The 13,130-nt window shown below is 36.8% G+C and overlaps 2 protein-coding genes across 3 annotated transcripts; both read left to right on the forward strand.

Moving 5' to 3' along the window:
* Positions 1 to 5,881: 5,881 nt before the first annotated feature.
* LOC125186092 (phenylacetaldehyde reductase) lies at positions 5,882 to 8,963 on the forward strand. The gene is made up of 6 exons (XM_048082407.1): positions 5,882 to 6,061; positions 6,163 to 6,335; positions 6,416 to 6,601; positions 7,224 to 7,386; positions 8,336 to 8,522; positions 8,665 to 8,963. Exons 1-6 carry the CDS (start codon positions 5,941 to 5,943, stop codon positions 8,807 to 8,809), a joined length of 975 nt encoding a protein of 324 aa, XP_047938364.1. The 5' UTR covers positions 5,882 to 5,940; the 3' UTR covers positions 8,810 to 8,963.
* Positions 8,964 to 9,100: 137 nt separating this feature from the next.
* On the forward strand, positions 9,101 to 12,321 carry LOC125186093 (gamma-interferon-responsive lysosomal thiol protein). 2 transcript variants are annotated; one of them, XM_048082409.1, is made up of 5 exons: positions 9,101 to 9,502; positions 10,442 to 10,507; positions 10,723 to 10,863; positions 11,254 to 11,346; positions 11,889 to 12,321. In XM_048082409.1, the coding sequence occupies exons 1-5, from the start codon at positions 9,257 to 9,259 to the stop codon at positions 12,078 to 12,080; spliced, it is 738 nt and encodes a 245-aa protein (XP_047938366.1). In that variant the 5' UTR covers positions 9,101 to 9,256; the 3' UTR covers positions 12,081 to 12,321. The 2 variants fall into 2 exon arrangements, with proteins under 2 accessions (XP_047938366.1, XP_047938365.1); XM_048082408.1 differs by lacking the exon at positions 9,101 to 9,502 and adding an exon at positions 10,047 to 10,326.
* The last annotated feature ends 809 nt before the right edge of the window (positions 12,322 to 13,130 follow it).

The following is a 13,130-nucleotide window of genomic DNA, read 5'->3' on the forward strand; positions in this document are numbered from 1 at the left end:
TAATGGAGGTAAGGGTCGAATCCCACGAGGATGGACACGTTTTGATAACTGTGGTGACTTTCCTGGGTGTTTTGGTTAGCTACCACGCTTGGGTTGAGATTTTACCTAGACGGGAAATAAAGGTGGTACTCTACTGACTAGTAGGCGGGAAAATAACAGACATGTGGGAGTGTTCGTGAAAATAGGGGACAAGGTGTATCGGAGACATATGGAAAGTGGACAGTTACTAAAAGGGGAAATTTAGACAACAAGGTATATCTGATGGCTGGGGGCTTTCTGACAGGTCTGGATAGTACATCTGAAAAGTAGGGAACAAAAGCAAAAGTAACTTAAAAGTAAAAGTGGTCCAATAAAGTTGATTTTGACGTTTTCTTCCTCACCAAGTATTGACAAAAATCATATGAACACAAACACCATAACTAAAACTTCAGATTCATAAATTCAAACTCAAGATCCATCGATTAAAATGCTTAAACTTAAATTAAACGGTAAAACTGCAACTTTACTTCTACTGACTGACATGCAAGGTGGTAATCACGGCGCAGAAAAGAAACTCATGCACGAAAACTTGACTAAACATAGTTACAACTTCGAATCAACAACTCCAGATAAGAAAGCACTCAGAAATTAAAAGCAATCACTAGATCTAACTTTCCTAGGCAGAATGAAGCAAACTCGAACCAAAGTGACATGCGAAATAGAAACTTCATAATGTAAATGTTGGAAAATAACAAAGTACTTCAAAAGAGCAACAGCGATGAGTGTTTGCAAATAACTAACGATGAAAACAAGTAAACTTTAAACTAAGAAAGCGATTAAGATTGTTTTGCCACTCCGGGCGATGATACTACTACACTGCTACGATAACTGGCTGGAACGGCGGATCTGATGACTTCTCCGGCAAACTCTTGGACGTCTAGTGACCATGGCTGTGGCGAGGAACGAGAGGTAGGATAATGCTGAAGGAACTGATCTTCTAGAGAGAATTCTACTAAGTGTGTTGAGAACCGAGAACTTCGAACCGAACTCTACGGAACCAACTCTAAAGGGGCGTTGATCGAACTCCTTCTCTCTCTCCAAGTGGTTTCTTTTATAGGGAGGCTTGCCCTTACTTTTAGAGTAGACTTCTCCCGCGTTTTGACCTTTTTGCCCTTGTCAATGATCATCCCAGCTATCCTCCTTCTCCATCTCGAGCCTTTTATCTGGCATGCATCCTGGTCAGTATCGCACCCTTCCGGCGCCCTTTTCACTTGCGTCACCCGAATCGTCTCCTACTGACTTGGATCCTTTAATCCTGCACACTTAAGCAACTGTTTTGCAGATAATACATGCATTTCACGACATACTGACCAGTAACCAAGGCTTAGAATACGACTTATCATGGAACAAAATAAAAATTAGTGAATAATGTTGGTAATATGGCGAAGCAAACACTGATTTATCTCCATGCCATTGGTGAAGTTATAATTCATCATTCAATACTACAACCTAGCCCCATGGATTTCTAAACCCAAAAGGGATGGATCCAATTCAATGTTTGGACAAATAATTGATGCGTGACATTAAAACCATGTTTTTGAACATTACTACACAGGGCATACATTAACGTCTTAGTTGCGCACATCATCACACTGTGTCACCACATCAATTGCTTTTCGAAACTATAGTAAAAACATACATTAAACCTAAATTTCTTTCACGGTAGGGGTTTGATAACCAAGGAAAAAAATCGCAGCAGAATAAAAGAACGTGAATCATGGAATGAAAATAACTGATGATTTTTGCGTGTTACAACCTTACCCTTTTCGATTTTTTAGTGATTAAAATTAATTCCAAGTGGATCATATATTAACCATTATATCACACTTAATCAAGGGATGTAATTAGTTTTACATTTTAACTTTTTATACATTAATCTGAATACATCCCTATATATATATATATATATATATAGGGAAATGCTAAAATGACAATGCTATTTTGGGTGACACTGTACCACCAATCTTAAGCGTTAGATTTTGGGTGAGATGCAATTTTAATATGCCACTTGGCAGTCTTGATTATATTAAAAATATATATAAAAAAAATGCAAAAGGCTATATTTGTAAATCCAATTCCAACGGTTTCTTTCCAAGCGTAAATCATGTTATTTTCCTCCTCTCTTTCTTCATTCAAAATCGCCTATGCTATTTCAGTCTCTTTAATTCGTTCAATCATCTGTGATATTTTCAACCAATTTTTTTCAATTTTGGGAGATATTGAATCTTTGCGATTCTTCCTGCAATCTTCAATAGTCATTCAACCCATGAAGAGTAATGTTCCCGCTGACGTCCATTTCACTGATTTTGCAGACGGTAAGAATCACTCATAATCGTGTAGCGTGATTGAACCCCAATCATCTGTAATCGTATATTTACAATTTGCTTATTTTAATATGTGATCCAATTTCATCAATTCGATAATGTAATCGTGTTATTGTGTATTTAAAGTTTGCTGATATTTGAATTCAATTCATGAATTGGGTATGTGAATTCAATTTCATGAATTTGTAATGTGAACTCCCGAATTTGTATCTCCTCCCAATTCAAGAAATTCTCTGAAGTTATTTGCTTGGAAATGAGATTTATGACTTTGTAATTAAATCTCATGGAGTTCAGTCACAGTGTGTCTCTGTAATTTAGAACATGAGTTTTTGTGTTACGCCATACAGATTTAGTATGTCAGATTGCTTGCATAAATATGTTATGTTGCTTGCTTATGGGTCTGACATAGCATGGTAGTGTTAGAGCTTCCTTATTCCTAATTACATTCCTCAAAATACTAATAGACGTGCAATTGTATTGCATTTAATACTTTATTGGTTGTTAGTAATAGATAGTAGATATGATTTTGTGCCTTGCCTCTTTGATAGAAATTGTTTTTTATCTGCCAGTTCATGATACTATTCTTGATTAATGTTCCATACATGCTATTTTGCATTATTAATTGCCTAATGCCATTTATTTCATATGCGACGCAGTGACTTGTATGGTGGAGTGCCCCGACAAACTAAAATCAGCCCTTGTTTAGTATTGCTTGCTTCATATTATGGAGTTTTACTATTTTTACTTAACCTGTTGTTTTGAACTGTTCTCTATCAGATTGCTTGGTTGAATATGTTATATTGCTTGCTCATGTTTACTAAATTGCATGTCAGTGTCAGTGTCAGTGTCTCAGATGATTTAATGACCAATTGAAGAAATTCTCTGAAATTTAGGTATTTATAATTAAATTTCGTGGGGTTTTTTAAAGACCGATTATAATTTATTGATTGATTATTTTAATTTCACCATATAGATTTTGTATGTCTGATTGCTTATTTAAATATGAGATATTTCTTGTTTATAGGTATTAAATTGCATCGTCAGTTTGCAGCTGTAATGCTAGAGTTTGGGAAAGAGTTGAGAGCAACTTCCCGGCCTTGCCTGATACTGAAAGAGGAAAAGAGTGGAAGAAGAATTTTATTTCATTGGAAGACTGTATGTAATTAAAGTTCAGACATCGAAAGAGTTGGGAGCAACATCCTGGCATTACTTTTCTGTAACAAGTGTCTTCACATACATAAAAATTTGATTAGTGCTTGCCTCAAAATCTGTAATTCCATATTCTTTATAATTTAATTGCATCGCATTTGCATGTTAATTTATAATTTAGTGCTTGGTAGTACAAGGATTTAAAACAGATTAGTGCATGAAGTTATTTATACTCAAATCAGAATTCGTATCGCAATTTGCTTGCGTATGTCAGAATTTGTTACAAGAGTTTTTTTTGCTTGCCAATTTGTCAGAAATTTCTTACCATTGTAAATCATGTCTTATGCGTTTTTAACATTCAATGTCTATACCAAAAATCATGTCTTTACTATCTCTAAAGCGAACAAATATGCAGCCAGAAATAAACAAATATGTAAAACGAACTGACACCCAAGCAAACAACAATAACAAACCAAGCACATCTACCCACAATTACACAATGCTTTGAATCTTTATCACAACAAACAACCATAACAGTAAAACAAAGCAATTAAAAAGGCTTAATCCTGCTCAATAATATGTTTGATTCACAACGGCATCCCTTAAATCAAAGGTGTATTGAAATTTTTCCCAACAAAGCAACCAACAAAAAAAAACAAGCAATTCTTAATGCTCAAAAAACTGTAAGGAAATTGTAGAAAACAGGGTCTAACATGAGACCAAGCATTTACTAACTCTAGAATAAGCAAAAATTCAATCTTTCATAAAGCAAACGAATACATTTAAATTACACCCAAGCAAACAACAAAATAGAACAAAGCAAACAACAAAATAGAACAAAGCATCCAAGAATACCCCGGAACCAGGGTCTATACACATTCCCGTATTTCAAAAGAGTAACCAAGCAAACACCAATTCATACAAATGCAATCCAGAGACTAAGTAAGTTTCATTCACTTAAAGAACCCAAGATAACACGCTATTGCGTTCTAAAATTTTGGAGGAATGGTGGTGAAAACAGGTCCGAAAATAACCAAGAAGAGGATAATCACTACGCAATAAACCCTAAACCTTCACTAAGCAGTCATACTAACCAGTAATGAAACACAAATCGATCGGATGGAGAAGACGGAGGCTGACTGACAGCAAACTTCAAGCACCAATTTTGGGAGAAACCGTTGATGGGGCAATCGCATCCAGTAAAGAAGAGAAACATAAATCGCTGACGGAGAAACCGATTTTGGGAGAAACCGCTGATGATCGGATTGGGAGATTTGGAGAGAGAAACAATTCAGTTTTCACGTAGTGTGCGTGCGTTATAGCTGAGTGGAAGAGAGAGTATGAATCAACGCCCAAAATAACCGAGATTTTCCATTCCCGTTTTGAATTTAATTCCAATAAAAAGACGAAATTACCCTGGTAAGCAACATATTGTGAACAACCAAGCATTCCGTATTCTATTTCTACAATCCAATCTAAGCCATCTATATAGGAGATCTGACGGTTAAAAATGGTGTTACATTGTTACTTTAATATAGGTGGCACCATAGTGTACCCCTATATATATAATTAAATATAATTCAATTTTTTGATTTTTCGGTTTTTGTTCCAACCGAACCGAACCGTAAAACCGAAATTTTTCAAATTTCAAAATCGAACCAAACCGAATTTCAAAATTTCATTTTGGTTCGGTTCTGATATTCAGTTTCCGGTTTTTTTGCTCACCCCTAATTGTGTCTCCATCTTGATGAAGCAAGATTAAATGGTATGAACTGGACATCCGTTTCCAAAAACATCTAATGAAGGCACTATCGTTTAAAGGTTAAAATAAATCACCATACATCTGTTTTTGACTTTATAAAAAAAATTAGTAGGAAAAGTTAGTGGAATATGAGTAGAGTGAGTTCGTGGAACGTGGAGTCTATTTATAAAAAATATTAAAAATAAAATAAGATATTTGTTGGCAGACGAATAAAAAAGAAAAATGAGACATATAACCACGTAGAGTAATATTTATATATAAAAATATCCAAAATTATAGAAGTACATATTGAACCTGTCAATGATCCTTGTTGTAGAGAAAGTTCATATCTGAACACGTGAATTTTATTTCCTCGCCAAAACACTCTCGACCAATGCAACAGTTGTCCATCTAGTGAACTAAAACTAATCGTATCCTGCGGAAGGAAGATTAGAAAATGTATGGTCAAAATGAGTTAGCGTTGAAAAAACAAAAATTGACTTCAAATTTGCACTTTTTGGTTCGTAAATGCACAAAAATAAATAAACTACTCTAAATTTGATCACTTCTTTGTCGTCTATTTTGTTACGTTTAATTAAATATTATAAATGTAGTCGAATTTGATTTTGTTTTGATTGCAAGTATTGAGAGAGAAAGCGGGATAGGTATTGTGTGTGTGGTGTGGAGATGAGTGAGAAAGTTAGTGAAGTCGTGTGTCTCACCGGCGGCAGTGGCTACATTGGCTCATGGATCGTTCAGCTCCTCCTCCTCCGCGGCTACACCGTCCACGCCACCGTCAAAAATCTCAGTAACGAATCTCCTCATCCTCCTTCTCCCTCACTAACAATCTTCTACTCCCCTTCTTCTTCTTCTTAATAAATTGGGGATTCTCTTCTCTTTGGTTACTAGACGATGAGAAAGAAACAAAGCACTTGCAAGCACTGGAAGGAGCTGAATCGCGCCTCCGCCTCTTCCAAATCGATTTGCTCGATTACGACTCCATCGTCGCCGCCGTGACCGGTGCCGCAGGAGTGTTCCATTTGGCTTCCCCCTGCATCGTCGATCGAGTGGAAGATCCGCAGGTGAATATACCCTCACTATGTACTAGTGTGAGTTGGTGTTGTTCGGTTCAACAATTGTCGTTTGGTATCTGTGAATTTAGCGCGACCTGCTGGACCCGGCGATTAAGGGCACCATCAACGTACTGACGGCGGCAAAGAAGCTAGGCGTTCGGCGCGTGGTCGTCACGTCCTCTGTATCGGCGATTATCCCCAGCCCTAATTGGCCTGCTGATAAGATTAAGAATGAAGATTGCTGGGCCGATGAGGAATACTGCAAGCAGAAAGGGGTATTGCATTTACATCATGCTCTCTCTACACCTCGCTAGTTTTGACTGATTTATCAATAATTCACTTCGCACATCATCACACAGAATCATTTATTCAATTCTATTTAATATAATGTGACATAAATTATGTGATACGGAGTTAAGATTTTGTAGCTCTAGTTGCAACAACCTGTTAACCTCAATCAAGAGGATTGGTACTTCATATTTGAGATAAATGTTTTACTGTCTCGCCTAACGGATCATTGCAATATGTTCTTGGTATAAGATTAGCTCTGGCGACTAACACACACATCTTATTCTTTGAATATTATCTGTCAACTTAACACCAACCAAAATTGTTCCAAGTCCTTCTTAGGGCATTGCCCATCTTATGCTTGTACAGTTATTTCAATCTTTAAAAGAATCAAGTAGATACAGGCATACAGCACAACAGTTTATTAGGATTAAAAAATAGGAGTAACTAATTTAGGATACATTATCGGCAGGGACTATGAAGGTTAATTATTAGTATATATCTGATGCTTTTCATTATAAACGAGACGAGATTCCTGAAATCATACTCTTTACTAAGAATAAAACCGTTTTGATGTTAAATGCACTTGTGAGTGCCCTTGATTGTTAGGTTTGGTATCCGCTATCTAAAACCATGGCTGAAAAGGCTGCTTGGAAATTTGCTGAGGAAAATGATCTGGATATTGTTGTGGTGAACCCTGGAACGGTGATGGGTCCTATTATTCCTCCAGCAATAAATGCAAGCATGCAGATGTTGCTTCGCCTTCTGCAGGGTAATCCAATTTTTGACATCCATTTATGTGCCTTGTTTAAGCTTGGTTTAGTAGCATGCCATATGTATAACAATTATCTGACAGGGTTGTACGTTTTAGAGTATGGTGTCTTATTCTCGCCTAATCTGGTTGTGTGGCCCAAAGGTGTTAGAGAGTTAGTTCGAGAATTATGGAGTAATGAGAATTCTAATTAGGAGAATTGTGTAATGGTGAAAATTACTGTTTGTTTATACATTTGGAGAAGCTTTGAGTGAAGATGTCATGTCTATGATATCTATCTGAAAAAGTTGTAGGGCAACATCGTTGTAGCAATATGTATTTTGAAAAATGAGAGAGGTTTTACTTTGACGTCAAATCATCCTGGAAACTGAAAAGTGGATATAAGATAGTGTTTTGCAAAATAACCAAATCCTAATCAAACACATATGAGAACTTGGAGTTCAATAATGTGGTTTGAAGTTATCAAAGAAACAAACTCATATGAACTAAACGCAGTTATATTCCAGTTACTTATGTCAGATTCTTCAATTGATGCTTTTGCTTGTTTGAATTGTCAGTTTGGTAAGCCCTTGAACGGTTTCTGCTTGACATTATTCAGCCTATATATTGTCATACTACATCCTCATTAACCAAGTCACAAAGAACATATGTAACAGTTTCATTTGCCTTATGTTCGATTAAATCTCTCGAAAATTGTTGCACTTCAAAACAGCTATGCTAATCTTCTCCTCAGCCAAAATTTATCCATTCCTCCCCTATTATTTAAAAATATTATTCTGATTGCTCGTGAAAATCATCCAGTAGTCTAGCGGTAAACATTTTGGCTAGGTTCTTTAAGACAAATGTACATGTATATTGTCAAAAATCATAGAGGTGAATAGAAGTATATGGAAATACGTTTCTTAAGACTCATGGTGAGTTGTGCATGTAATTTCTCTCTTTAATGCAGGCTGCACTGAACAGTATGAAGATGTCTTCATGGGATCTGTGCACGTCAAAGATGTAGCTCTTGCACACATTATGGTGTATGAGAACCCATCTACAAAGGGAAGGCACTCGTGCGTCGAAGCTATATCTCATTATGGCGATTTCGCTGCTAAGGTGGCAGAACTCTACCCCGAATACAACATCCCCAAGTAAGATTTCTTATTCATGCTCCTGAATTTGAATCTGTCTCTGGAGGTATGACAACTTATTCCAATTCTTGTGCACTAATATTTGATGGCTTTTGAGTATCGATAAATTAGTTACTCCTATTTTACATTGTATTATCTGCAGGCTGCCCAGGGATACTCAACCTGGACTACTAAGATCCAAGGATGGGGCAAAGAAGCTGAAGGACTTAGGTTTGGAATTCATTCCCATGGAGCAAATCATAAAGGATGGCGTTGAAAGTTTGAGAAGCAAAGGATATATTTCTTGAAAAAATGTGGCTGCATGTCTACAAATTTGTAGTGTACTACTATGTGTTATGGAACTTATGCTACTGTAATAACAATGCTTGTTGAGTTGTTTCATGTTATACAACAACTGCAGCCTGTTTTATGCAAGATACTTACGGAGTAGTTTTTGTTAAATGATTCTGGTAAAGTTAGCAATTGAATCCAGTCTATCCATATTTGACATTTGTTGTATACAATGAATTCAAAGTGTGAGCTGTACTAGCCAGAATAAATATCAGAAGCAAACATTATTATGATTTGATCTTGCGTTCACACATAATTTGATTTTTTGCTAATTCATATTTTAATCTTTCTCAATCCCTGGATCCCCTCACCAAAACTCTCTACTCCACTCAAAAAGTCAAACCTCATCAAAATCTGATCGACTAGAAACTGAGTGAAGGACGCGAAAATCGAACGAATTGGCCATGGATGCTCTTCGGCTGCTCTTGGTTCTATCAATCATCTCTCCTTTCGCTGCCACCACCGCCGTCAACGCCGGCGATAAAGTGGCGCTGGAGCTGTACTACGAGACTCTCTGCCCCTACTGTTCCAATCTCATAGTCAACTACCTCTACAAAATATTCGAGTCTGATCTACTCACAATTACCGATCTAAAGCTTATTCCCTATGGAAACGCTAAAATCAAGTCTGATGGTACCATCGTTTGCCAGGTATATTTCTTTTCGCATCTCTCCCTCACCCTCTCCGACCTCTGATGAAAAATCCTTATCTGCGCTTCATAAACTGATTTATTAGCTTTAGTTCAGATTATAAATCGTTGCTGGATCCAAATACTGAACCTTTCAACCATAAAATTGTCCGGTACATCAATTCATAGCTTCTGTATCGTGTTTCGTTGCGGACGGATTCTCTTTTAAAGAAAAAATAGATTTATTTTGATTGTCCATACTTTTTTCACTTGATTTCTCATTTCCTGTGTATATTGATGAGTCAATTGTATCTGTTACATTCAAATAATTAGCTGAGACTTGTATGCATATTCAAGCCTGCTATTTTCGAGGTAGCAGAAATCTGCTGACATTTATTAGAACGGAGGCGCTTTTTGGACTATTCATAGTTTGTTGGTCCAACTAGAGGTCGAGTAGTGGCCTGCATGGTGGTGATGCCGCTGCCACGAGCTAAATTAAAGCATTTTTCTTCAGATGTTAGTCGTCAGCCTGTCTATATATTCCTAATTTCCTATACCTAAAGTCCCGATTCATTTTCCTCTGCCTTTGCAATGGCTTTCTCCTGTCCCTCAATGAAACTTTTCTCTCTCTTTACCTTTTTATTTGTCTCCGCATTAATGCCACTATCTTCTTGCAAAGAAGTGTCTGTGGGTTTATACTATGAAAGCCTTTGCCCTTACAGTGCTAGTTTTATCGTAGATTCCTTGAGTATGATCTTCAGTGATGATCTCATTCGTATTGTTGATCTTGAACTTGTGCCTTGGGGCAATGCCAAAATTTATGGCACTGACACCTTTATATGCCAGGTTATGCATATAGTGAAGTTGGCGTTGTATGAATAAATTTTGATCTTACTGTTGGATGCTGTGATTTTCTTAAATTCTGTTGGAAGAACTAATTTGTTTCGTACTGGTTTTGCAGCATGGTGAATATGAATGCATATTGAACACTGTGGAGGCGTGTGCAATTGATGCCTGGCCTAAAGTGGTTAGTATCAGTCTTTAGATACTTGTTAACCCTTTCATGTGTAATTAGCTTGTTGGTTTGAGCATGTGAAAAGGGTAGCTGAATTTATATCTCACCTGCTATGAGTGCTCGATATGTTTTCAGTATTACCTACTATGGTTGCTTCCTTGATTCACATATGTGTCGTGGCTTTACTAGATGATCTGTTAACATTTTATGTCGAACTCCTGATGCAGAAAGATCATTTCCCATTTATCTACTGTGTGGAAAGTCTTGTATACCATGATAACTACACCCATTGGGCAACATGCTTTGAGAAATTGGGTCTTGATGCCACCCCTGTTATGGATTGTTACAACAGTGACCGTGGAAAAAAGGTAAGTTTTCAACTAATTTATCCAATTTTGCCTTGATTCTCTCAGCTACTCTCTTTACTATGTTATGGATAGATCTTGTGTGAATATCTATAGTGAGAAATGGTTGGGATTTCTATGAGCGATGTTTTCTGATTCTGGATTTTAATACAAGTAAAGTCTTGCTCTAATTTAACTAAAGGAATCTTTTTCACAACTCCAGTATTTGGTACCGTTCTGTCTTTGGATATTGAGATGTTAATACTATTGAAATTTGGTTATTTCTTGGTCATTCTATACGAATCCAAACATCCCAACTTGTTGCTACCAATTCCGTCAAGATTTTAACTTATGTTTATCATTTGTATCCCACTTGAATAGCTAGTTTGTACTCACCTAGTGTCACCTGTGCAGATTATACTACAATATGCGGCTAAAACAAATGCTCTTGAACCCCCTCATACGTACGTGCCATGGGTAGTTGTGGATGGACAGCCCATATATGATGTGAGTATCCTCTGCCTTTTCCTTCAAAACATCATGGAAGAATCAAAGCAGGAATTATTAACCATTACCTCTTCTTGATGCTGAAATCTTTTGATCTTTGCATATATGTGTCTATCCAATCAGATGAATATAGCAATACTAAATAACATCATAGATTGCTTTATTAGTCCCTTAAGAGATAAGAGGCACCCAAGTGATATTAAAGGTGCCTCAGTTGCATTTCAGAATGTGTTTGTCAGACACAAATATGCCAAATATACGAAATGAGAAACAATATCTGCAATGTATGAGAAGAATCAAACCACACAATATCAATTGTGATGGGCATGATACCTGATGAGTGATGTTAGATATCTAGTGCTTTTTGCATGAGATGTTGGTGTTTGCTTCACCTTCAACCCCACGCCAGCCAACATGGTAAATGCTCACACACAAATTGCATGCTTGCACACTCAGAAAACAATCCCCATCATTAATCCTTACTTCTTGTGCATCTGAGCTTTTACTGATTCCTGAATATAACATACTATGCAATGCTGCAGGATTATCGGAACTTCAAAAGCTATATCTGTGATGCATACAAAGGGACCCCCAAACCATCCGCTTGCACTGAACTGTCAGTTGGGCGCATTCGAAAGGTGAAAATGGACTTGCTCAATTCTCTCTTTGGACAAGAATCATTCAAATCAAAGATGTCCCGTGTATTGCCAGCAATACTTTCATGGCTGCAGTGAAACAAAGTCGTATATAGTATGTGGTTTTAGACTTATGTTGCTCTTTCAAAACCCTTAAGGTGCTCTCTCTTGTATGGTCTAAAGGTTACTGTAGTAGAAAGGGGAAAGAAGATTGTATTTGCGTATGTTGAACAATTAGTTTGTTATGTGTAATTATATACTTAAATGATGATGGGGATGTGCAGCTTTATTTAGCCAGATATCATAGACCCTTCAGCAATCAAAATGCCACTTTTATACATATTTATGTGGATCTCATATACTCCGTTTGTCCCCATTATCTGTGCAGAATAAAAATGTCTCGTTTTACATTTCAGAAGGTTAATAATTTTGAATAAGTGAACCTTTTTAAATTGTTATACTATTTCTTATAAATACTGTATCATGGACAAAAGGTTATAATATTAATGGATCTCACTATGTTATCTTAATTAATTTCACTATTATCTTATTCATTAATCGAATGCCATCTCGTAGTATATAATCTCATTCGACCAAAAGAAAAAGAAAAGAAAAAAAAAATAGCAATATAAGAGCATCCATTGTAGGTGGACACATTTTGGTGGACAACTTTTTTTTTTGTCCATAGCCACTTTTTATTTGTCCACAGCTAAAAAAAAAAGTGTCCGCAGCAATAGTGGACACTTTTTGGTGGACAAATTTCACTTTATTTTATTTGTAGTATATTTTAATTCAATTACAATTAAAATTATCGGACTAAAAATAATTAGAAAACGAGATAATAATAAAATTAAAAAGTGCGATGAGACCAAATATTCGTTGTATTAATGGATACCGGAAAATTACACAACGAACATTTTATAAAAAAAACATATAAAAACAAATAAAAACACCGCCACCATCTACTCGGTGGCGGAGTCGGAATCCTCTGCCTCTTCTTCGTCGCCCACTCCCCTCGGCGCCGCCGCCCCTGCCCCCGCCGCCCCCGGCGTCGCCCCTGGACCAGTCAGCCCCAGATCCTCTCTGATCCTACACATGAGCTCATAGTATATCGCCTTGGTGATCGGGTCGGTGGCCGACTCGTAGAAA

The sequence above is a fragment of the Salvia hispanica genome, chromosome 5, assembly GCF_023119035.1.
Source record: "Salvia hispanica cultivar TCC Black 2014 chromosome 5, UniMelb_Shisp_WGS_1.0, whole genome shotgun sequence".
Taxonomy (NCBI): domain Eukaryota; kingdom Viridiplantae; phylum Streptophyta; class Magnoliopsida; order Lamiales; family Lamiaceae; genus Salvia; species Salvia hispanica.

Excerpts from the sequence above, each read along its gene's own strand:
- LOC125186092 (XM_048082407.1), top strand. The coding sequence starts at position 5,941 with ATGAGTGAGAAAGTTAGTGAAGTCGTGTGTCTCACCGGCGGCAGTGGC. Across the intron at positions 6,336-6,415 it reads ATCGAGTGGAAGATCCGCAG|CGCGACCTGCTGGACCCGGC; the intron begins GTGAATATACCC and ends CTGTGAATTTAG. Across the intron at positions 7,387-8,335 it reads GTTGCTTCGCCTTCTGCAGG|GCTGCACTGAACAGTATGAA; the intron begins GTAATCCAATTT and ends TCTTTAATGCAG.
- LOC125186093 (XM_048082408.1), top strand. The coding sequence starts at position 10,072 with ATGGCTTTCTCCTGTCCCTCAATGAAACTTTTCTCTCTCTTTACCTTT. Across the intron at positions 10,864-11,253 it reads ACAGTGACCGTGGAAAAAAG|ATTATACTACAATATGCGGC; the intron begins GTAAGTTTTCAA and ends TCACCTGTGCAG. Across the intron at positions 11,347-11,888 it reads ATGGACAGCCCATATATGAT|GATTATCGGAACTTCAAAAG; the intron begins GTGAGTATCCTC and ends GCAATGCTGCAG.